This window comes from Maylandia zebra, linkage group LG7, assembly GCF_041146795.1.
Source record: "Maylandia zebra isolate NMK-2024a linkage group LG7, Mzebra_GT3a, whole genome shotgun sequence".
In the NCBI taxonomy this organism is placed as follows: Eukaryota; Metazoa; Chordata; class Actinopteri; order Cichliformes; family Cichlidae; genus Maylandia; species Maylandia zebra.
In genome coordinates, this window is record NC_135173.1 from 51242871 (window position 1) to 51266835 (window position 23965).

The window sequence follows — 23965 nt, forward strand, 5'->3', positions numbered from 1 at the left end:
AGCAACGCAAATATAATTTCTAGAGATGTGCGCCATGGTTAAAGTCCTTACAAAGAATATTGAGCTGAAGGCTGGCCTCGGTCTGACCGACCATGTTCTCGGCACTGCATACGATTGCCCTGCCGTTATCATCAGGAGACAGGCCTGACAGGGTGAGGATGCTCTCTGTATCCATAGGTTCAATCTGTAAACACATTATTAATTTTTTCATTATGTTTCCTGTATACAGAAAATTGTCTTGATCTTATGAAACCGACTACTATTAGTTGACTGTACAATACAGGCTCAAATGGCTATGACACACAGATACCAGAGTAGTTAGCAAAGTAGCCAGGGAGTTTTAAAGAGTTACTTAAAAGTTCAAGTACCTAAAAGGAATGAAGACACTTATACGGGATAAAGATAAACATTTGAAATTCTATAAACAAATGCTGAAAAATATTATGGACCAGTACTTAGCAAACTAAAATCAATGTGAGATGATAATTGAACTAGTAGCTAGAAGTGGCTAACAGCTAGCTAAAAGAAGCCCAGAGAACATATGAACGGCAAAGTAAGTAAAAGCAGTTGATACACATTTTAAACAGCACAAGGTAGAAAAGCAGCGTAAATTAGCTAAAAGTGGCTAATAAATTAAAATAAAAAAGACAACTTTTCTAATTGTTATTAGAAAAAGCTGATGTAAGAATAGCAAAACAATTAGCTAAAAGCATCAGCTAAAATATTTACAAGTACTCAATACGGACCAGAAACAAGCCAGTTCAACAGTATTAATGTCCAATTTTATATATTTAAAATTATTCATTCAAAGCTTGAAATCTCATGTTGACAACTACACAACTCGGAATTTATCTAAAGATGCCCTTTAAAGGTCTACAAACACAGTCACAAACTTTTAAGCGCTTAAAAGTAAATTTCAGCGTTTGAAACCCCTGAATGCTTGTAAATCACCCAGAATATATATATACATATATATATATATATATATATATATATATATATATATATATATATATATATATATATATATATATATATATTTTTTTTTTTTTTTTTTTTCCCCCCCAACATTAGTGATGTGTTTCGCATTGTTTTCAGTAAGCTGTTTCAAATTAGAAACTAGTCTCAGACCAGTCTAGTCCATGTCCTCATAGTTGTTTAAAAATACTAGTTGTTAAAATCGTCCCGTTTGTTGGAAATACTGTTCACGTGGATAAAGATAAATTAAATATATACATTTAAAAACAGCAGGTCACTTAAAATTTTCAATGCCCATGTTTGTAATAATCAAGGAATACGATGTGTTTTGAAACACTGAAGCACTAAAGAACATAAGCTAATTAAGTTTGGCAACAGAGGCTTTTTAGTGAGTTAGAAAGTGGCATTTAATCAACTTCTTCTTATCTATATATTTGATTTTCCCATGAAAACAACTAAATTAAATGTGATTATTTTATTTTATTATATTAATAATAATAATAATAATAATAGTAATAATAATAACAATTTACATATTATTTTATAAAAACTTTTTAAAAGTATAAAATATCACCAAAGTAAAGCTCTTCGAGACTCCATAAAGGTGGAGCCGTGCCAAAGGTTTAAAAATGAAAACAGAAAGGTAGATCACCTTACCTCATAGTGGGTCCAGAGCTCATCAAGGTTCCACACAATCTCGGGAGCAGGGGAGCCTGAGGCACTGCAAATAGCTTTGACATTACTCCCCTCCATCTGAGTCACATTTCTGGGGGTGACCTCTACGGTGGGAACCACTGTGAGAAAACATGCAAACCATAAAAGTAAAAGGAAACTTGATCAGATTGTTTCCCTTTAAACTTTCTTTCTGTCTTTCTTTCAGTCCCTTACTGTGCATCCACTCATTCAAACATTCGATATCAATCAGTCTACTCAGATTTGCTTATTGTGGGATGGTTTCACTTTACCACAGTCTGGCGGCCGGAAGGTAGCAAAGTCCTGCGCCACTCCTCTGTCATCTGTGCATGTCAGCTCGGGACTGTCTGTTTCTTCCTGGAGTCTTAGCTTGATCCACAAGTTCTCACAAACACAATCCAGAGGATTCCCAGACAGAAGTAGCCTAGAAAGAAAATAGAGTGCATGTGACACTACATAGAAAAGACATAGATACACTGATAGTCTTGTGCGTATGCGTCACTTACGGATATGTAATGTTAAAGTTCTGAAATGTTCTCCATGACAGTGTTGACAAGTTATTGTCTCTGAGATTTCTGAGAGGAGAGAAAAAAAAACAACCAAACAGAAAATATTCAACTAAGCATTCTTACATGTTTAATAATGAAATAACTGGAGAGGCTCTGTAAAATTTGTCTTACACATATTGAAGTCTTGTATTGTTAAAAAACGCGTCCGGTGATATAGATGTCAGTCTTGTCTTTGTGACCGTTCTGTTGGAAGTTAAATTGTAGTTACATGAACTTTAACTCCACTTTTAACCATAAAAAACACAAGACTGAACGTTCTACTTACAGGTTTCTTAGGTTTATGTAGTGCCTCAGACTGCTGTCACTCAAGTCAAACAGTCTGTTTTGATTAGCAATGTATCTGTGGAAAAACAAGATGAAAGGGAAAGCTTGGTATGGTGCAGGTTTTTAGTCAAACTATTCACACAAAAAATGTCAAATATTGAGTCAAAAGTGTGATTTAAACTGGAATTGAGATACAGGTCCTAATTAACTCTCCAAAAACTCAAGTGTTGAATGGGAAATGTGTGTATTTTATAAAACTAATAACTTTTTTTGGAATAAAACTCATTTTGTTGTTTTTTGCGAGTCAGCAAGGTAAAATTGTACTGCTCCCAAGTTAAGCTAGCTGTTTTACTCAAGGAGTCTTGTCTGTGCATTTGTGAGTATAACATTAATACAACAGCGTGTACTGACGGTGTGACATGTTTACCTTGTTTACTAAAAACAATGGGTTTTTTTGGGTTTTTTAAACAACTTTGTGGACTAATAACTGTAATAAACTGTTTTTGTTTTAAAATAGCACCTCTAGGGAAAAAAAGCTTAACGTGGGGGCTGGGTATGTCACCAATAATAATAATAATTAGAATAATAATAATAATAATAATAAGTTGTAGGGAAATTAGCTCGATAAGAATGAATGAATTGGGGTTATTAACTCTAACCAGGTAAAACACTGTGCAGGGACAGTCTAGCAGCTTAATCTGGGTCCTGAGCCACGATCAGACTGGGTGTGTCAGTATTTGGCTGGAGGTTGATAAGCAGGAGACCTTACAGCTGCTGATATATAAAGAAACTCAAAGTTGCAGACAGAACGATGGTGCCTTTATATGTGAAGTTTTGGAATCAAATTCAAAGTTGCAACTGAGCAATCGCAGATGTGTCTACGTACACATTGAAAAGTTATTTTTATTTATGCTGAAGCATGTAATTGTATTTTGGAGTAAGCAGGTTTCTGTTTGGAAAGGAGGCATGTCTGTGAAATAATTAGTGCCGAGAAAGAGAAACACTATTATGTTTCTTTGCTCTACAGCGAGATTTAACTAAGTTTTGTGATTTGAAGAAAGTTTTTTTTAAAGGTTTGTCTTTTTTCCTTTGTCTAGTCCTTTGCTAATGTAAAGCGTCATCACATGCCCACGCTGTTAAATTAATTATCATGCCAAAAGATGGCTTTTTTCCAGCGTTTGGGAGGTTTAGTTATCTGGACAGTGCCTATGCTGAGAGGTTTCAGTTTAGGTGAGAAGGTGCTTTCAGACATTGATATCCTTAGGAGTGTGATTTTTTTCCATATCTAAATTTTTAGTAATTTTATTTTACTTTTTTTAGCTAAGGTCCATGTTGGGAACAGTAGGTCCTCATGGTGAAACCTTGAACTTGGCACAGATGAAGCTTTACCCATCTCACTGTTCCTGAATCTGCTTCTGGTAAGAGGCACTACTACGGTCCACCTCTTGTCTCTCTATGGTCATAAAATGCCTACTTTCATGTCTTCTGAGTTTTGTGCTCTGCTTCAACAGTGTAATTTGGGGAGACTGAAAAAGTGGTGGTATTTTTGTTTTATAGATTTTCTTCAAGATGCTGCTTTTACATTCCTACACAGTACTAACACGAAATTTTAAATATTTAACAAATGAGACTTTTGGAGAACACAGTGAAAACTTGAAATTGTTTTTCTGAATTTGTAGCAAGTAACTACATATTTTATAGAGTTTTTAAGAATGAAAAACATTTATGAATTATTTTGAGGTGGAATGATTGTCCTGTTTTAACTAGTATTTCGTTAAAGCTTCAAATGATCTGAAAAAAACAAACAAGCAACAACAACAACAACTTGTGAGTGTTGCTCCCTACTGATGGGTTTGAGACTGACTGCTGGTTGCTTCATGTGTTAGTAGGAAACATTTTGTTTACATGAGGATTGGAGGATGCCCTAAAACTACAAAATGTATCTAAAGAGCCAGTGGTGCTTTCGAAGTGACGCCTTAAAGTATCACTAACAGGAATTTTTAAATTCATGGTTGATTTTCAGAAGGTGCCCGGCCTGATGTCCTTCACTGATGTTGTACACACTGCCTTAAAGAAATCTGGAACAACTGCATTCTTTACAAAGTGAAGAACATTAAAAAAAAACATATAGGCACCTGAAAGACTTTTCTTTTTATCTGCAAAGTAAAAACGCGAATAAACACGTTGACCCCAAGTAAACTACCTTCACGGTAAACTGATGTGACGCCTATTCAGCCTGCCTGCCTCCGAAAACTCACTCAGTCTCCCCTTTGCTCCGCTGGGTGCCATGCAGTGGTGTACTTGTGCGGGGTTGTAACAGGTAAGCTTCAACACAGACCTACACACTGACGCAGATGAGGCTCTACACAACTGTGGGTAGCCTATTGGCAGCTGTACACAACTGATGCGATCTCATGTGTAATGTGCCAACAGCATGAAGTATTCAGGCTGCTTCACACCGCCGCCCAAAAACCGAGTGAGCACCTCGGAGGCTCCGTTAGGCCTGAAAATTTACTCCATCACTACCACTGGAGCTGTTTTGTAAAGGAAAACACCGACTAATGCAAATAAGCCTGACGCACAACCTCGCCACCATAACGCGCTCGCGCACGCGAGCAACTGCCTCTGTCTCACACACACACATGCGCGCGCGCGTAAAAGCACACGCAAGCACACATATACGAGGCTACATGATCTGACATTGGTTATAAGAATAAAATAAATTCTGTGTCGGGAAAAGCGCTAAACATGGATCTCTACTGATGTTTAATCCACAAGGAGATTCCAAACCTCCATTAATAACGCCGTTGATCTTATTCTCACCCTTATTGTTATTATAATTATTGTTGTTATTATTAATATTATTATTAAAATACCAGCCCCAACTATTTGATATTCCAGCGACCTACAGATTCCAGGGGAGCTCTTTACGCATTGCTTCCTAATGAGTTAATAAGCTGTCGGTGCGATCGTTTTCATACACTTACATCTCAGTGATGTTTTCCATGTCATCTAACGTGAGGACAGGGAAATCCTCGATCCCTGGTACAGAATCAATACAAACAATTCTTGAGATGCTGCAAGTGCAGGATGCGGGGCAAGCATCGCTAAATCTCCACAGCCCCATCAAAACCAAAAACAATCCGACACGAGCCATGCCATATTCCCCCGCGCTGGAGTCCATCGCAGGTCCAATGGTATCCCACGAATCCCCCAAACAGAATCAGCTCAAATTGAATTATTAAGATTTCCACCCTCGCCACCTTTTTTCGGCCAAGTTAATCCTTTCGACTCCGCAGGGGGAGAAAAAAAAGACTACGCTGTCGGCGAGGAATGCGCAGAGCTCACGGTTTAATATCAAGATGCCATGGACTGGCCTTCTCGTCTCCGCAGAGCTGGTATCACACTACTGCATATCGATGCCGTGAAGCAAGGTGTCAAGTGGTCCGTCCTGGTGCTGCTGCCGCTGCTGCCTCACTCCCCTATCGGGGGCCACGGGACTGCTCGCCACTGCCTTGTAAAACAAATATGAGGTGTTCCAGATGTTTAGAGATCAATAGGCAGGGCCCCCACGAGCGGTTTGTCGTGTGTGTGTGTGTGTGTATGTATGTGTGTGTGTGTATGTGTGTGTGGTGATGTGGGGGGGGGGGGGGGGGGGGGGGGGGGGGGGGACTGCACAGTGGAGTAAGGATGCGTGGTGATGCTGCGTGTGTAGGGAGGAAGGCTACCTGCATCCGTCTATCGATTATCACCGAGGACGAGCGCATCTCACCCTGCCATCACTGGGACGGGGCTTATAGGAGTGGGGGGCTGGGAAACGTGATTGCGATTGTGCCCTGAAAATGTTATTTTTGTCATTTTTAAAAAAATAGGATCGTGAGAAATTCGTATTTAAATGGTGCAACAAACACCTAAAACGTCAGCTTCTGCACATTTCGAGTCAAGTGCCCAGGTGTGGGGCAAATCACGCCGTCTGCGATGGCCACAACAACAATATGGATGTAAACTCTTGTGTTGTGGTTACTCTGAAGCCATACATTGGATGAAAGCTTTTTTTTTTTCACACCAACACTGTTGTAGGCTACGGTTGGCCATTAGGCCTGGTGTGACGTAAGGTTGACGCACAAGACGGGGTGCATCTATGAAAAATAATTACCTATACTATGTCCGCAAGCTTCAAATAGGTCTCACTCCAATCACTGATCAGAGCACGATATAGGCGTCAAGAACTCCATCTATTTATTTCTTGCCCAGTAAACTTTGTTTGGCAATAAATAAACTAAATAACAATAATAGTAGTAGTAATAATAATAATAATAATAATAATAATAATAATAATAATAATAATAATAATAAAAAACCAACTTTCAGCAGACTGTTGCATGTTTTAGTAGGAGTTTAAGACATTTTTGTGGGTGGGTGTTAAAGTATTTGTCAATAAACATTTCGGGGCTGAACTGCAAATATGTTGCTCTGACGTTGATGCACGAATGCGTGATCATTTTTCTTTATAAATTAATTGTAACATATTGCTTTCCCCCCGTATACGTCCCAAAATGTGCCAGTTCCATGCCAGATGTGGTCTCTGTTCAATATTTATTTATTTATTGTTTGGTTTTTCGGTAATTGCTGTCCAGTGCCAAAACATCAAGCTGGTCATATGTTTTCAAAATGAATAAATAGATCATGTTTACCACCGGATTCCTCAATTTCCACTCACGACGAGGAGGCAGCCAGGACACATGATCTGTGACACAGCCTGGATGGTTAGTGTCGCTATGGTGACTTGGTCTTTACAAATAGCGCGGACAATGTCAAGTGTCGCTATGGTTGCAGATGAAAATATGTACGCAGGCTTTTTTTTTTAAGAGAAACATCAAGAACTGAATTATATCTGTCTCCATGGCAACCTCAGAGTATAGGAGAGAGAAGAGAGAGCTCTTTATTTTGCAATAGATCCTTGCATATATATCTGAAGAAGCATAACAACACTTTGAGAAAAGGTGTGGGGGGTGATTGATGGAGGAAATATGGGCATGATTCAGGGCTTCTGATTTGCAATACATGCATGGAAGCCAGCTGGTGGCTCTGGATTAATAATATTTGATCGTGATCTTGTCTGGGGGGGTGGGGGTGGGGGGTCACTTTAAAATGCAATAGAATACAGATTGTGGAATGTGCCATTTCTTTTATTGTGAAAATGGGGAATATCTATAAATAATCTATAAAAATGTATATCAGTTTCCCCAATTCTGCTTGTTGGTGTTCTTAGCTGGAAGTATCGCTTCTTCGAGGCAGTTTAACTTCTGGAATATGAGCATGAACAAGCGGGAAAAAGAGAAGCTCGTCCGCAAACGAGTCCTTGTTCATATGGTGTCAGTTCTGAAACATCCAAGTCCACGATAAGAGCAAGTCACTTTGAACCAATAATTAGAATCAATCTCCAACCCATCTTTCATTTCACGTCATGTACACAATCACTAATCAAAACCACTTAAAAAGTTCGCCCTTAGATATGATACCAAAAACACTCCAATCCAAAACCAAAAACTTTTTGCTCTTGGAGTTTTTACTCCTAGCTTTGCCGTTGAAAAATGTTCCCATTCAGGAACCTCTGAGTGCCATGTGTCACTCTCTCTCTAATAGTGCCTCTGTTCGAAGCCTGTTGCACTAATGCAGCTAGTGGCACTGCTGATATAAATCCTGGAATATCCACTTGCTCTCTTTATATAGGCCTCACTCGCACAATAGTTTGATTTCAAACACAACAAATGTGATTTCTTTCAGGTGGCTTCCTACATCTTCCACCAGAAAATGCTAACAAATATTTTCACAGTCCATAATACTCCCTCTCACTTATGTTTCTTTGCCAGCATTGTGACGTGTAATTACATCTTCTAAATTCAGGGTGTAATTTAACAAGCAGCATAAATGTAGATACAGCAGAGCAAAGGAAATGCGAAACAAATGTTTTTAAGGAGTGGTTAGTAACATGATGTTTTCAAATTTCTTTTTTTTCTTTTTTGAATTAACCACACGACCTATGCTGTTTGTCCGATCTTTTTAAAGAATGGTTAAGCTACTCACACTGTTTAAAATAAATATGTAAATGTTTAATCGCACTAAATTTCCACCTTTCCAATCTTATTTCTTATTGACGTTCATATGAAGCAAGTTTAATTAGCCAGGCAGTCTGAATTCAGGACCAGAAATTCCCAAAATATTTAGAGGAGGGTGTCTGATACATTGTCCCATTACGGGTACAAAGTTTCCTTTCGGCGGATCTAACGTGCCTTAGCCCCGCCCGCCGGTGTTGACTTGGAGCCACCGGGAGAGGGTCGACGAATCGAGCTCATCCACAGCGTGTGTTTCCGTGCTGAAAACGTTTCAAGGCGAGGCGACCGCTGAACGCCGAGGACCGCAGTGAACGTAGTTTTTTTAGCCCCAGGTTTGTTTTTCTGTTTGTTGTACATTTCATAGCTCGGTTTGTAACGTGGCGTCATTCGATCTGTTCGCAAGCTGTCGGCGATTAAACAAGACTTGACGGCTGACATTAGCAGGATAGCCGCGTAGCTCTGCTGTTATTTGCGGTTTTGTACAGTCACAACGTGGACAGTGGAGCTGATAGGCACGCCTCGTAAAACACACCAACTGGCTAGCTTTGCAGCGCTGTTAGCTTGGGAGCGCAATGTCAGTACCGTTAACAGATAGCTAACTTATTCGCAGGCATCAGGTGATAAACACATTTTCTTTCGGGAGCAGTTTCTCTAATGTCCAGTCACCTCGGGTTGCTGTTTTGAATTTCATTTTTGATGAAAACCAAGGGGAGAAAAAAGACTCGATATTAGCCATTTGTTGGACCTTTCTCAAACGGCTAATGTGCTCTGGATGACATTAGCGCACATACGTGTTTGTGTTTTCTGGACTCTCCTCTTTAACCGTTAGGTGTCTGTGGCGGCTCTTGGTGGTTAAAACGGGTGCTGTTAATTCCTGATCTATGTGGGCGTTGACTGGCACTCCTTTTAAGTTTAGCAAGGCCTGCAGAGGTCCAGACAGCATGTACAGTACTTGGCTAGCAACAGTAGGCAGCGCATTTAGGTGGGCTGCGTTTGTACAGTACAGTGCATGCAGGCCAGCAACACTCAGGAGCTACCACACTTTCACATGTCCAATCCTAGATTATTATCTCTGTGATGAAGTACTGCGGGATGGTGCCTGAGCAAATACATACATGCTTATGAATTTCGTGTGCTGCACGTAGCTTAGTCACGTGTTGTTGCAGACAACTATCAAGAATAAATTCCCCAAATTCTTTGGTGGCAGCATCTGTTTTGTGAGGATTTTCTGCTTCATCTCATCTTTTGATTGTGGTGGTATAATTCCACAGCTCAGTTTATAGGCACACTGGGCTGTGGGAACATTCAGTGGTCACTTTATATTGCAGGCAGTTAATCAGTCATATCTGCAATTGGCTAATTCACGTACTTAGAAAAATACATGCTATAGTTGTAGTGGCTGACTGATACTTTTTAAGTAATGACTGTGATAGGTCAATGTCTGCTGATAATATTGGCCAACTCCTTCAGATTATTTGATCAGGTGTGTCCCTGCATGTACTGTATGCCGTTTGACTGATTGTATCATTTGATCCCCTCCGTTTAGCAGATCCAGGGAGAGGAACCTGTTTGTTTTTCCCGCTGCAGGTGAAAGACAATGGAGGTGAAAGGCAAACAGCAGGACGAAGACATCTCATTCAGCAACACTGACACTAATGGTAAGGTCCCACACAGGTTTATGTTGATGAGTTAAGCAATTCATTAGAGTAATGTAAAGATGTAAATGAGGTCCTGCTTTTAAAAATAAGCTAAGCCTGTCTGTCATGTCATCCGGCATGAAGTACAGTCTGCAGATACAAATGGTAATTAGTTTGTTTAAGGAAAGGAGAGAGGTAGGGGAAAAGAAACTGGCTTATGCTTCATAGCATGTGCACATGTCAGATGGTTGAGGGATTCGCCTGTACAGCATACTGCTGTTCTGTGGGCCCTGAGCAGGTCTGTCCCATGTTTTAATCCAGGAAGGGTACACGGTGGTGTTGGACTTCTTCCAGGATGCAGTTGGCCGCTAAATGAAACCTGTTCTTTGGGTGGAACATGGCGTAGACCTAGCTCCTGACGTGTAGTTATGTTTTTGTCACTTTTTCTAAGCTTTCAGTGGCTTTAGCCGGTAATGTTAATTTGGTTCTTTCCCCCAATTTATTTTCCCTAACGGTAAGGCAACTCAGTTCTAAATTGTTTGTGTTGTTTGGTGTTATAGAATACTATGGTAACAATGTCTTGGAAGAACAACAAGTGTGTTTTTTATGTTTATATATATATATTATTACAATTACCCTGAACTACTTGTTTGAGTACTGCGTTCAGAGTTACTGCCCGTCTCCGTTTGACCAAATCACCTGTCTCTTTAGGTAAGCGCCCAGCTGAGGACATGGATGAGGAGCAGGCCTTCAAACGTTCACGCAACACAGATGAGATGGTGGAGCTGCGAGTGCTGCTTCAGAGCAAAGTAAAAAGACTCACACATCAGCTGTTGGGACTGCATTGCTGTTTTCTTCACCTTTTCATCAAAAAAATTTTTTTCTTCACAGAATGCCGGTGCTGTTATTGGAAAGGGTGGCAAGAACATAAAAGCCCTGCGCACAGATGTGAGTACACAGATAAAAATCTGCAAATATGTCTGCAATTGAGGGGACAGTTTTGCCAGCTAATGCCTGCCCCCTCTTTTGCAGAACCTCTCTTTTCTTTTAAATTTATATCTGCCTTGTTGACTGCCACTGGCCTGCTCACCAACGCCTTGGGCCGATGTTTAGCTATTGTGTCCCATCACTTGTGCTGTCCTTATATCTGGGATTCAGTCTAACGAAGTTCTATGATTACATTTGTGCTCTTTAAACATGAAGATGATGAAGAATTGAAGGTTTTCTTGACACAAGAGGAGAAATAATTTATTTAAAGAAAACCCAAAGTGTCAAAACAAATTACCAAATGATTTCTGCATTCCTGCAGAATTGGATTTTTTGGCGGCATGCTTTTACTATTGTATCTAGAATTGACATGCACTGTTACTATGATGAAACCAACTTGGCTCGTGTGGACAGACCAGGAAGGTCCTGTTAGACAGCTGTGTTTTGGGATTTTTTTTGTTAGGTTTTTTTGGATACCCCCCCCTTTTTTTTTTTTTTTTTTTTTTTTTTCCCCCCCCAGTCCTGTGTTTGTGAGTTTCAACCTAATTACATTTCCCCAAACTGTTGAAGCTATGTTTGACCTTGAAGTGACAACAGGTGCCTGAAAGCCTTGACTGGAAAGCCTTTTCAGGGACATAAATCTGTCTAGTGCTCCAAACTGCTTATTAAACATATCTTTGTCCAGGTCACACTTCCTGTTCTTCTTCACTCACCACAGTTTCACTTTTGGGACAACGTGTAGCGTGTATTCAATTAAAAATGTATTCCTTCTCCCCCTCTTCCCTTCTCCTTTTTTTTTATTTTTTTGTCTTTACTTTTGGCCACCTTCCTCCGTTGCCCATGTACTGGATCGACATGCCCCTCCTGCGTTGCCCACCTTGACGTTGGCCCAACCTCCGCCCGCCCCCGAACGCCCGCCCGCCCACCTGACACTCCCGGTTGGCCCTGCCCATAAACTGTGCCCCTCCTTAATCGGGCACCTAACTTGACATCTTGTGATTGAATGCCCCTGCCCAATGCCAACCTCCTCCACCACAACCACCACCACAACCACCACCACCACCACCTCCTCGGCCCATGCAGTACAATGCCAGTGTATCAGTCCCAGACAGCAGTGGCCCAGAGCGGTATGTCCCACCAGTTATTGCCTCACTGCCTGATTAGAACAGTGAATCACATGTCTTTGATAATCTGCCTTCTGTTTGACTTTTAACATTTTGATATACATGACAGTATACCCCCCCCCCCCCCCCCTCCCCCAAACACCCCCCCCCCCCCCCCCTCCACTTGTAAGAGACGTGTTTGTTCCTTTTTTTCTCCTTTTTTTCCTGTCCATTTTCAGCCTCTCCATTGAGTTGGACCTTTTGTTATTACAGTTTATTGTCCATGCAGAGAATCACTGACAGCTCACTACCAAGTAGTTGGTGTTTTACATAATTAGCAACGCAGCGGTCAGATGCTGTTTATTTATATGTATTTTTTTTTTTTAATTTCCTTTCTGTGATGTTTAATTTTACCATAAATCTTGTGGAAAGCAGACATCTTTATCTCACTCTGTCCTCCTCCTCTGTGGCTCACCTGGCCCTCTCGCTTCCCACCCCCACTCTCAGCATCACTGTCCATGAGAGAGCGCACTGGCTCTTGTCCGGAGGCTCCGTCTTCGTGTCTGTCACTCATTATTGTTGTTTCTTTTTATTTCATGGTGCTGCATCCCCTTGTGTTAAATTCCTCTCAGGCCACATCAGATCAGCGCTGCCTGCCCAAACCTTTCATAACCCTCCCACCCCCGTTCCTGTTCTGTGCCACAGAGTAGTTGGCAACCACTCACATTTCTTTTCCCAGTCTAAACCCCTCTGCTCTGTTGCTGTTCTCTACTACCCACCTCGTCCTCTCCTCTCCTCAGCCCCAAGCCCCTCTCCTCCCCACCTGTTCCCCACCCTCTTTCCCAACTCCTGGTCACAAAGAGAAGGTGTGCTGGTGGCGCAGTTGTCAATACAAGATAATGTGTTAAGTTATTACCTTCCTTTTCCCCAACTTGGTGGTGGGATGGTTATAGAAGATCTCTCTCTCTCTTTTTAAACCCCTCTTTCCCAACTCTGTGTGGCCGCAATCACATTAATTTGAGCCGCTCTGAAACCGCCCATCCTCCCCAAGCTTGTCTTTAAAAATAATATTATAATCAGTGCATGTCAGCTGCTTATTTAGTCAGTGTAGTGTTGGGGAAAAGTTATGAAGAATTCTTATTTTTTTGTGTAGCATTTAGCAGTCTTATTTTTTCCTTTTTTTAGTTTTTAAACCTTTCATAAGTGTGTTCATAAATGTTTGCTGGACTGCTTCTTCTTTATTTGTTTATTTATTTTTTATCAGGTTTTGCTTTCTGTTCTTCTCTCTTGTTCTTCTTGTAACGCCTTGCTTCCTTTTGGCTAAAATGGTTCCTGACAGGATCCTGAGTGTGAATGCCAGTATCGACACTATTGGAGAGATTCTGTTGAAAATCATACCGACTCTTGAAGAGGTAAGCTGTCATAATAATTGTGCATATAAACAAAGAGCAGAAAGGTTGATGGTATCTGTTTATGAGATATGTTTATATGTTGCAAAAAAGAAAAATCACAACTGAATCTGACTGGAAGATCTTATTTCTTTTATTCCTGACCTTTCATGCTTTAAGTTAATATAACACAGAGCTGGTACATTGTATCCAGCTGCACCCAGCATGCATTGATAAAATGCTAATAATAATAGTAAGCTACTTTTATCTGCTTCCATATTCACAAGGGGTCGCCACAGCAGGTAGTTCCTGATATATTCTGAATTTTTGCAGCCCTACACGCAGCCATATGTCCCACCAGTGATGCTGTGCAATAGCAGTAGTTATGTGCTTACACAACAAAATTTTCATTAGCTTTACTGAGACTCACTGGGTCTTTGTCATAACCACTTCCTGGTTGTCATTCCAGTCATTTGACCATGCTTAATTAGCTTATCGCTAGACTACTCACAGATATAATGGTTCTAGTTTCTTTTTTGTTGAATTATGCTTATTAATGATCTTAGTATGTGTCACTGTAGTTTTTTGTCTTTGGTAAATGCTATCGTGATTTATTGAGAGTTCCTCTTGCCCTGTCTTAAAGTCTTTATGTGAGCTGTGAGCATGTGAGCTGCTTTAAATCTTCTCTAAATATCTTTTCTAAAAGAGGTTTGTAACAGTTATTATCATACTTGTTAATACTGATGGGGAGAGAATTTACAAAACCACATTGGATTGATTCAAATGACTGTTTATGCTTAAGTAACAGATTTGAAATCGGTTTGAAATGAAACAATCACGATGCAGTTGAAGTGCACGCTTATATTTCTTTATAAATTAAGCAGGTTAAAAAGACTGGAGGTGATCGCATTTGAAAGCTTTGTGAGCCTAAAGCAGACGGTCAAAGGAGAAGTTAATATAAATACAGGCCATGGGTTTGCTTTGCCCAAACAAACCAAATACATCAGAAAAACGGGAAGATTAGGAGTAGACCGATTGTTTGTGTACATTCTAATGAATGTACCAAAACTGATGAAAGGCATATTCAGTTTCAGAACAATACTATATTTCTCTGAAAGTCTACAGAGCAATACTAAGATTCAGCGAAATGCAACAAAGTTGTCAAGCCAGTACGTTGCAGTACAAGTGGACAATGACCCAAAACTTAATGTATGAGCACTCTGAACAGTTTGAAGATCAGGAGGAAGAATCTGCTGCAGTGTCTAAATCGCTCACCTGATTTCACCGACTGTGATGCTGCAAAGACAAAACATCACAAAGGAGGCATCGTTCTAGCCAGTCGTTGCTTTCAAATAATTTTTGACAATAAAAAACCTCATTTTATTTGGGATTATAAAATTCCATGCATAGAAGTGGTTGCTATTGCTTAACAGATAATAAACCCCTTAAAATAATTTTCTTTGACTCCTTAAGTTATTTTTGTTGGAGGCTTTAAAAAAGCTGAAAGGCTCCACTGCAACTGTATGTGCCATTTCAGACTGATAGAGGGACAAAAATGATGAAAATTAAGTTACTGTCCAAATATATGAATGTACACTGCACTGATGTGAATTTTGAAATGCATTAAACATATTAATCATTGCTTTGTTCAATAATGCTCCACAATGAAATAGAAATTTAGCATCACATTTTCTAATCTTGAAATGACTTGCCAAATGCCAGATTGTGACCCATGCAGATGTGTGCATGGGTCATTTAAGGCTTGGAGTCCACTGCATGTTTAGCGGTTATAAGCAGGTTTAGCAGTTTTTTGCCACATTGGCAGCATATAAGTTACTGCCCAAAGACTTTAGTAATAAACTATAGGCAGATATTCTGACCCTGCTGACATTGTTGATCTTGTGCCGTGTTTCTTTAGTACCAACATTACAGCGGGATTGATTTTGACTGTGAGCTTCGGCTGCTGATCCATCAGAGCTTGGCAGGGGGCATCATCGGAGTGAAAGGTGCCAAGATAAAGGAGCTAAGAGAGGTAAGAGAGTCCAGATTAGCAGGATCCTCACGATGCTCTGCCCCAAAAGCTGGACTGTAGAATAATTATTAAGGTTGTAATTGTTAATGCATATTGTATCTGAAATATATTAGGATTTATTAGGACTTATTTGTGCCACCTTATTGTTGTATCTGTATTTCCCAAACGTTTTATAACTTGTTTATACTTTGAGTATTACAGATATAACTTATTTACAGCTGTAATCAGATAATGTGGTATATGTGATCAAAATTTGGCTCGTAAGAATAATTAAAAAAAACTAATTATACCTCAATTAAATTCACCTGATCTGCCCATCGAGATCATCATCTTCCATATGTCCGGACAGCTGTCAGTGTACACGTTTTGATTGAGATGGGCAATTATCCGAGCCATTGTTAGCTACGCAGATCATATGTGTATTTATGACACTAGCAAAACTGGTCTTTAGACCAGCTTTAATGGCAAATTGGTCACAGATGAAATTGATAGACTGGAAAGAAGACTAACACTTTTTGTTCTTGTGCATCAGAACACCCAGACCACCATCAAGTTGTTCCAGGAGTGCTGTCCACACTCGACAGACAGAGTCGTCTTAGTTGGAGGAAAGCCAGAGCGCGTCGTTGAATGTATAAAAGTTATATTGGAGCTGGTGTCAGAGGTGCGATTACATCATTGAGATCTGTTAAAGGGGTTAACATGCTTTATAATTATGCGGTTCATGTCTCACAGTAAGAATAATAAATTATCTATTTAATTTTCTTTTCCTTCCCCTTGCAGGCACCGATCAAAGGTCGCGCCCAGCCTTATGACCCTAACTTCTATGATGAGACGTACGACTACGGTGGCTTTACTATGTTATTTGAAGAGAGGGGCAGACGACCCATCGGTGGCTTCCCCATTCGTGTTCGTGGCGGTTTTGAGCGCATGCCTCCCGTTCGTGGCAGCAGGCCCATGCCTCCCTCCAGAAGGGATTATGATGACATGAGTCCCAGACGAGGGCCTCCGCCACCACTGAGCAGAGGACGAGGGGGAAGTCGTGCTCGTAATCTGCCTCTGCCCCCGCCACCACCACCAAGAGGAGGGTAAGGGCAGTGCTTTCACATCTGAACTGTTTTTGTACTTACTATATAAAAGATGGCCATAGATAATGCCCATTACCCATTGGTGTTTTAACTCCCATTTTAAAGCCCCTGGTCGGCCGTTGCCATATGGTTAGCATAACCAAGCCAAACGTGAATGTATTTGGACTAGAGGGAGGAGTGCTAAATTGGCAACTAGGGCTATTGTTGATAGGTTGCATCCATCCATCTGGGTGCACATACATAAAACTTAAATACTATAAAAACGGGAGCACTCACTTCTTGCACACCAGCCCATATTATGTCAGTGCTGCAAATGGCTCCAACACCACAAATGCAGCCAAAGTTCAGTCCAAATTCAAATCAGCAGAGGTGATGAGCCTAGTCAGCATTCACCCACCCTAAGTGTTATTAAAATGAAGGTGAAAATTAGCTATAGGCATTTTTTTCCTACTCTTTGTAAAACGATCTTATTTCTCCAATAAAGTTTGGATCTAAAAAGCACTATTAGATTCCTGTTAATTTATACGTATTATGTGTATGTTTGTGTATAGGCATATATAGTGTTTCACCAACTTCTTTTTCCTTGTCTGTTATTATCCACAGAGGTGACAGGTTTTCACATGGCAGCTATCATGGTAGCATGGATGACAGACCAAGGTGAGTAGGATTGTCAATACAAAATAATTTGTCTTAAAAGCAGAAGACACTGAAAGTTCGTCAGGAGGTGAAGCCATAGTTCAGACCTGATCAGAGGTCATCAGTGGAGTCTGCTTGCCCTGTCACACGTGTCCCCTATGTTGGAGGAACTGTGTTAACATTTACCTTTTTGTCTGTAGTGACAGAAGAGGCAGAGGAGACCGTTATGACAGCATGGTGAGTGTGTTTACTAGTGCTTCTGTAATGCTAATCCGTATGTGTCGCTTCCTGCTTCTGTGTAGTTTGTGTTTGTGAATCCTGCTTTAGATCATATGATTGGAATTTCTTTTTCTCACTTTCGTACAAGCGCAGTGGCTTCAACACCAAGCTGCTTTTTTTTTTCTCCCCCCACTATGTATGCACACTGATGTAGGCCTGTTGTTGCCAGGCAACTGTTGTCTCCGTGGTTACCACAGAGCAGCTGAGTACGTAGTCCGGAGATCCACCAGGCTAGCAAATGAGCAGAAGCCAAAGCGAGTCCTAAACTGTTTCCCTGTAGGTTTAAAGCTGCAAAAAAATGTTTTAATAGTAATACAGAAGCATTAATTTCATCACATAGGCATCAAGAGATGTCAGTTAATCCTTTAAAGTGAGTTTAAAGTGTCTAAGAAAAGAGCAAAAACTGACGTTTATCATGTAAAGTATAATATTATTTCTTTTTCTTTGTGAAACAAGAATTTCAGGAGTGAAAGCATCAACTGATTATTTTTAGCATTAACGCTTGTCACCGCTCTACTCACCTGAGTTAACAAGTAAACATCGTCACATATAAATTAAATGCAATCGGTGTAATAGATGTGGGACTTGCAGCCAATTTGCTACTTGACAGATCTTACCCATGGCTAAGCTTTTAAGGTGCACTTTAATACAAAGAAAGAGGTTTACAGTAAAAGAGCTACAGACAAATGCTGGAAAAAGTAATCAAAACTACAGTGACAGCTTCCAGTTGACATTGAAGTGTTCAGATGTTCAAAAGGCCTTTTTTTTTTTTTTTTTTTTTTTTTTTTTAGGCCTGTATGCAAGCAGATAGTTTGTGTACTTGACAGCCATATTACTGTAAAATAGGCTTTACTGGAACTTACTGGAGAGGCAGCTGGTTATCCCTCACAGTGCATCACCGTATATGAACTATATTTATATCTTCCTTTAAAAGGATGGGTACACCTAATTTTGAATGTTAACGGTAATGCTCATTTCTTTTGAAGTAGTAAATGGAGGATGAAATAATTATTGCCCCGACTATATATTCACATGTGTTCCCACCTTAAATTGAATTGGTGTCCTTGTTTCTGAGCCATTTAAGTGGTTTATTTAAAATAAAGAAATAAATACAGAAAAGGCCTAAATTGTCTACAGGGAAGTTGTAGCGTGATCAGCAATGCATCGTTTGTGTTTAGCAGCACAAGTCACTGACAACTTCCAGCCGAGTCACTGCACAAACCAGCAGAACAGAATCCTGGAAAGTGTAAATGTGTTTTGGGGCACGTATGGAGTCTACGAGGACTCGTACAGGCTGATTAAAATAGAAGCATATCTGTTCTATCAGACATGTGTGAGCTGAGCAGCTGAAAAGCCGCCTGTGTAAGAGGCAGCGTAGTCAAAATTGGGTTTTTCTTGAACTTCCCCACAAAAGCTGCAGCTGTTCTTGGCAGTATTGTGAACTCAAACTGATGATGCTTTTATGTGCTTCAAATATATGAACGACTGAAAGTCTCTGTGGTGATCTAGGAAGGTAAAGCTGAGTACTTTACTAACGAGTACTTTAAAGGTCTTCAACATGTGCCTTTCTGTTGGTCAACTTTATTCAAATGAATAATTTCAGAAAGGCAAATCATCACATGAAGAGGCCCAGAGTTATTTCACCCTCGGATCAAATTTCTAGCCAACAACATGGTGTTCTTATAAAGTTCAGTGTGATTTTTTTTAAAGCTTTGAAATGGATGCGCTTAATACTGTGGGATGAGTACTCCCCTTCACCTTGGTGAACATCAGATTGTTCTTAGTCTGCATGAGTGTACACGAGTTGTTTGTAGTTTAATGTAGAATGGATAGTGAGCATTTAGTTTACTCCAGGTTCTGAGAGCTTCGTCTTTACTGTGACATTCAAACTTATATTATATATATTTTTTCCCCCATCAATTGATCCTGAAATGCAGAGTGGAGGTGGATATGGTGAGTGTTCTTCTTTATTAATCTCCTGGAAAAATTCAAGTTCAGCAAAGGAAAATCAGGGCTTCTTGGACTTTATTCTCATAATTTCATCTTTTATTTTTGAGAGGTTTTATAGGAACACCACAATGCTGCAAGGCATGGGGCAACTCCACCGATCAGGCATAACATTATGACCACCCGCCTAGTATTGTGTCGGTCCACCCTTTGCTGTCAAAACATCTCTGACCCGTCAAGGCATGGACTCAACTAAACCCATGTGCTGTGGTATCTGGCACCAATTGTCAGCAAAAGATCCTGTAGGTCCTGTAAGTTGTGGGGTGGGGCCTCCATGGATCAGGCCTGTTTGTCCAACACATCCCACAGATGCTCACATGGATTGAGAAGTGGGTCATTTGGAGGAAACAATGCTGAGGTAGGTGGCACGTGTCAAAGTAACATTGGTTAGACCAGGTCACCTTTTTCTATTGCTCCGTTCACCCTGACTGGTCTGTGGCTATGCAGCCCCTTAAGCAACAAACTGCAATGCACTGTGTATTCTGACACCTTTCTATCAGAACCAGCATTGACCTTGTGGTCAATTTGAGCTACAGTAGCTTGTCTGTTAAATCGCACTACACGTGTCAGCCTTCGCTCCTCACGTGCGTCAGTGAGCCTTGGCCTCCCATGACCCTGTCACTGGTTCACTGCTGTTCCTTCCTTGGACCACTTTTCGCAGATACTGACCACTACAGACTGGGAAGGCCCCTCAAGAGCTGCAGTTTTGGAGACACGCTGACCCAGTTGTCTTGCATTCACAGTTTGGCACTTGTAAAACTTGCTCAAATCCTTGCACTTGTCCATGACTTTCTTCTCATCAACTTTGAGGATAAAATCGTCACTTGCTCCCTATGAGATCCCATCCACTAACAGGTGTAATGATGAAAAGATGATCAGTGTTATCTCTGTCACCCCAGTGGTCATGATGTTATGCCTGATCAGTGAGTATAGACTAGCTCACAGGTTTTCTAACACACTGCCATTATCAGTTCAGCTTTGACTTAATGTGTTTAACAGTTAAGTTCATTATTTATTGAATATACTACTGTGTAAGGAAAAGATGAAAGCATGCAATGTCTACCAGTTTAAAAACAGTGAGTTTCATTTAAATCATTTATTTTTACTGATAAATGAATCCGTTGATTCAATAATTGAACTGCAGCTCAAGTCTGGAACATTCTGGCTACATTCTTTACTATCACTTTTCTCTTTTCTTTGTTCTGGGGTGCATTTTCATTTTTTTCCTTTCTTTGTTTTCTTTTTGATGTTTTCAAAGACAACAGTTCTTCCTGGGATCACTTTCAGTCTGGTGAGTTGGGATCGATCGTTACTATCCCAGCGTTTTGTTTCCTAACCTATAGGGATTGTTGCATCTTCTGGCATGCTTTAGTTAAAGATGGCTTTTCCCCTCTTCCACCTTATGTGGTTTTAACTCCTCCTAGGCGGCAGAGGCTCGTACAGTGATATCGGAGGTCCAGTCATCACAACACAAGTCACCATCCCAAAAGATGTAAGCTAAAGTGAGCAATGACAAGAAAAGAGATGCCACTCCTTCATGTATGTTTTTTTTTAACTCTCCTTTACGGTTGTTGTGCAGCTGGCAGGCTCCATCATTGGTAAAGGCGGTCAGAGGATCAAGCAGATCCGCCATGAGTCTGGGGCATCCATCAAGATTGATGAACCACTAGAGGGCTCTGAGGACCGCATCATCACCATCACAGGGACACAGGACCAGATCCAGAATGCCCAGTACTTGCTGCAGAACAGGCACGCACTCCTCTGATTTTCCCCAGGACAGTATCAACACCACACAGCAGTGAGGCCTTTCTGTGCTGACCTGTGTGCTCATGCTCACCCAAATGGAAATAATTGTATATATTTATTTTTTTTACTTTTAATCGGTCAACTTTGACTCACAGTTTCTCCAGGAAAATCTGAAATGAAAGCTAATAAGATCACTAGATTAAGCAGTTTATTAACGGAAATTGTGCAATTCTTTTGGGTAATTGATGATGAAATAATTCTGCAGTGTAAGTTTGATGGAAACTGGCTTTGGGTGGGGGAAGCTTTAAAGACGACCTTGGATCTGGACTATTTTATACTATTTTGTAACTTTTTACAGTCTGCGTTAAGATCGTCTGGCTGATTAATGAATGATGAAAACAGTGTTTCATCTTGTGGAGCTTTTCATTTCACTGTGCTCCCTCTCACCACTAAATGGCTAAGCTGGTCTCACCAGTTGGTCGGGTCGCTTCTTGCAGACAGAATTTATTTCCAGCTTTGACCTTGCGTTACTTTTTTTTTAACTTACAAATGTGCTTCATGTGAAAAATGCTTAACAATTTTTCCACATCTGGATTTACAACTTCTTAACCCGTGCCATGTTTCTGTTAACATAAATATTTCTGATGTTTCGTCCTTACCTTTTATCTGTCTTTTATTTCAGCGTGAGGCAGTACTCAGGTCGGTTCTTCTAGGAAGAAAAGAGAAGAAGCAGAAGAGTGAAGCCATGCTGCCATACTGTTTGTTCCTGCTATTCAGAGCCTACATTCCTCTGCTTTGGGTAGACATGCCCCTTCCACACAAACACACACACACACACTACACCGCCTAGCTGTGTTGCAGTTTTTATTTTGACAAATCTTAAGCTGTCAAACAGCAGTCAACAAGTTTTTCTGTGCTGGTGTGATTACTTTTAAGAGATTCTTGTGCCGTCACTGGAGTAAACCCATCTGTGTGATGACTTTCGGTGTTGTGAGAGCCAACCTCTGGCCCTTGTTTCTTTTATTTCAGTACAGCATGCAGAATGTAATAGTTTTGTTTGAATCATTATGTTTGTTTGATTTATTTTTTTTCTTTCCCTTAAAGTTTTAAGCACACTTTCCAAATGAAGATGCATGGTGTTGGAATGGTTCAAAGCCTTTTGAATAAACTTCAGTTTTTACACGACCTCCAACACCTTTTTTCTCACTGTTAAATGAAGTAATGAAGTGCTTTCTTTCTTTTTCTTTTTTGAATGATGGGGTTCAGTGAGATTGTTTGGGAAATGAATTTATTTATGTCTATTACGCTAAAGTAGAAAGCAGAGAAGAATTGAGATGCCAGCCTCATGTCTGGAGGGTCAGTATGAAGCTAGCACCACAGCCTGTTGGCTTACTCTAGCACAAAAGTGAATGCATGCAGCAGAAATTCCACCCATCAGTCCACAGATGAACATGCTGTATCTTGTTGTTGTTTATGTTGTACAGAAAGAAGCTAAAATGTACTTTTGGCCTTCCTCTCAGCACAAATAATATCTGCTTGTAACCCATTGGTGCCTATTTTAGAAACCTTTCAGTTTATAATTCTCATAAACAGTTTTTTTTATGGATCAAACAGAAGATTTGTGAAAATTGTGAACTTTTGAAGTGTTTGTACTGTGGGTGTACTTTCTAATCCGTGATGGTGCTAGCTTCATATTTTATCAGGCAGGAAATAAATAAACCTATTTCCCAAAATATCTTTTCTTTTTTTTTTTTTTAAGTCGGGATACTTGTGCCAGTGCGGTATGCATAAAGAAAGTTTTAAGATTTTTTTTTTTTTTTTCTTGTGTGTAATCGTCTTTCTTTGAAAGGCAAAAAGCTGTATAAAGTGTGTATATATTTACATAAAAAAACAGTAATTTTATGAGTGTTTAGAACGGCCCAGATTACTTAATACTTTGGGGCCAAAAAACAAGAAGAACAACAAAAAAAGACAGATTTGGTAATCTTTAGTTGTCTTTCCATTATTTCTTTTCTACCACTCACAGGGATGGACTCACTGAAATCTTCCAACCTTAAGAGCTGATCAGTTGGATCCATTTTATTCTTGCATTTTTTTTTTCATTATTTTAATTTTTGGAGAAGGATTTTTAGAGTTCTGTGAATTGATTTCTTAAGATACTCCCCCCCCTCTTTTCTTTGCAGTTTGATGTCAAAGGATTTGTGAGTCCAGGAGTGGTGATTTTTCTGTGTAGTACTTGCAGGTGTTTAGTAAATAAAGTCTGTGTCACAGCCCACAAAGTGTAAGTGTGTGTCTATTTGTTTTTATTTCAGCGGAGCAATACTGCGCTGCTGTCTTTGTAGTACATGTAATTGGTTTACGGACATGGTGAAGTGTGTCAGCCAGTTGCTCTCTCACATGCATCCGTAGTTCGCTGGTTAACACCGGAAATCTGCTCCTATAATG

The 23965-nt window shown here is 40.2% G+C and overlaps 2 protein-coding genes across 8 annotated transcripts in view; one reads left to right on the forward strand and one right to left on the reverse strand.

Moving 5' to 3' along the window:
• ntrk2b (neurotrophic tyrosine kinase, receptor, type 2b) overlaps positions 1-6122 on the reverse strand; it is a 21942-nt gene extending 15820 nt beyond the window's left edge. For all 3 annotated transcript variants that reach the window (XM_076886622.1, XM_012918770.4, XM_012918768.4), the window contains exons 1-7: positions 5492-6122; positions 2506-2580; positions 2352-2423; positions 2178-2246; positions 1944-2095; positions 1636-1772; positions 52-184 (exon numbers count right to left, since the gene is read on the reverse strand). In XM_076886622.1, coding sequence (XP_076742737.1) covers positions 52-184; positions 1636-1772; positions 1944-2095; positions 2178-2246; positions 2352-2423; positions 2506-2580; positions 5492-5688 — 835 coding nt within the window. In that variant the 5' untranslated portion in view covers positions 5689-6122. The remainder of the gene's footprint in view (positions 1-51; positions 185-1635; positions 1773-1943; positions 2096-2177; positions 2247-2351; positions 2424-2505; positions 2581-5491) is intronic.
• hnrpkl (heterogeneous nuclear ribonucleoprotein K, like) lies at positions 3764-23796 on the forward strand. Of its 5 annotated transcripts, none has more exons than XM_024803219.2 (16): positions 3764-3922; positions 10167-10278; positions 10969-11066; positions 11149-11205; positions 12328-12371; positions 13687-13759; positions 15654-15767; positions 16300-16428; positions 16548-16852; positions 17456-17509; positions 17689-17725; positions 19705-19720; positions 21033-21065; positions 21199-21266; positions 21354-21523; positions 22203-23796. In XM_024803219.2, the coding sequence occupies exons 2-16, from the start codon at positions 10218-10220 to the stop codon at positions 22231-22233; spliced, it is 1290 nt and encodes a 429-aa protein (XP_024658987.1). In that variant the 5' UTR covers positions 3764-3922; positions 10167-10217; the 3' UTR covers positions 22234-23796. The 5 variants fall into 5 exon arrangements, 4 of the variants coding, with proteins under 4 accessions (XP_024658987.1, XP_024658985.1, XP_076742739.1 ...); XM_024803217.2 differs by lacking the exon at positions 3764-3922 and adding an exon at positions 8797-8952; XM_076886623.1 differs by lacking the exon at positions 3764-3922 and adding an exon at positions 8973-9237.
• Positions 23797-23965: the final 169 nt, after the last annotated feature.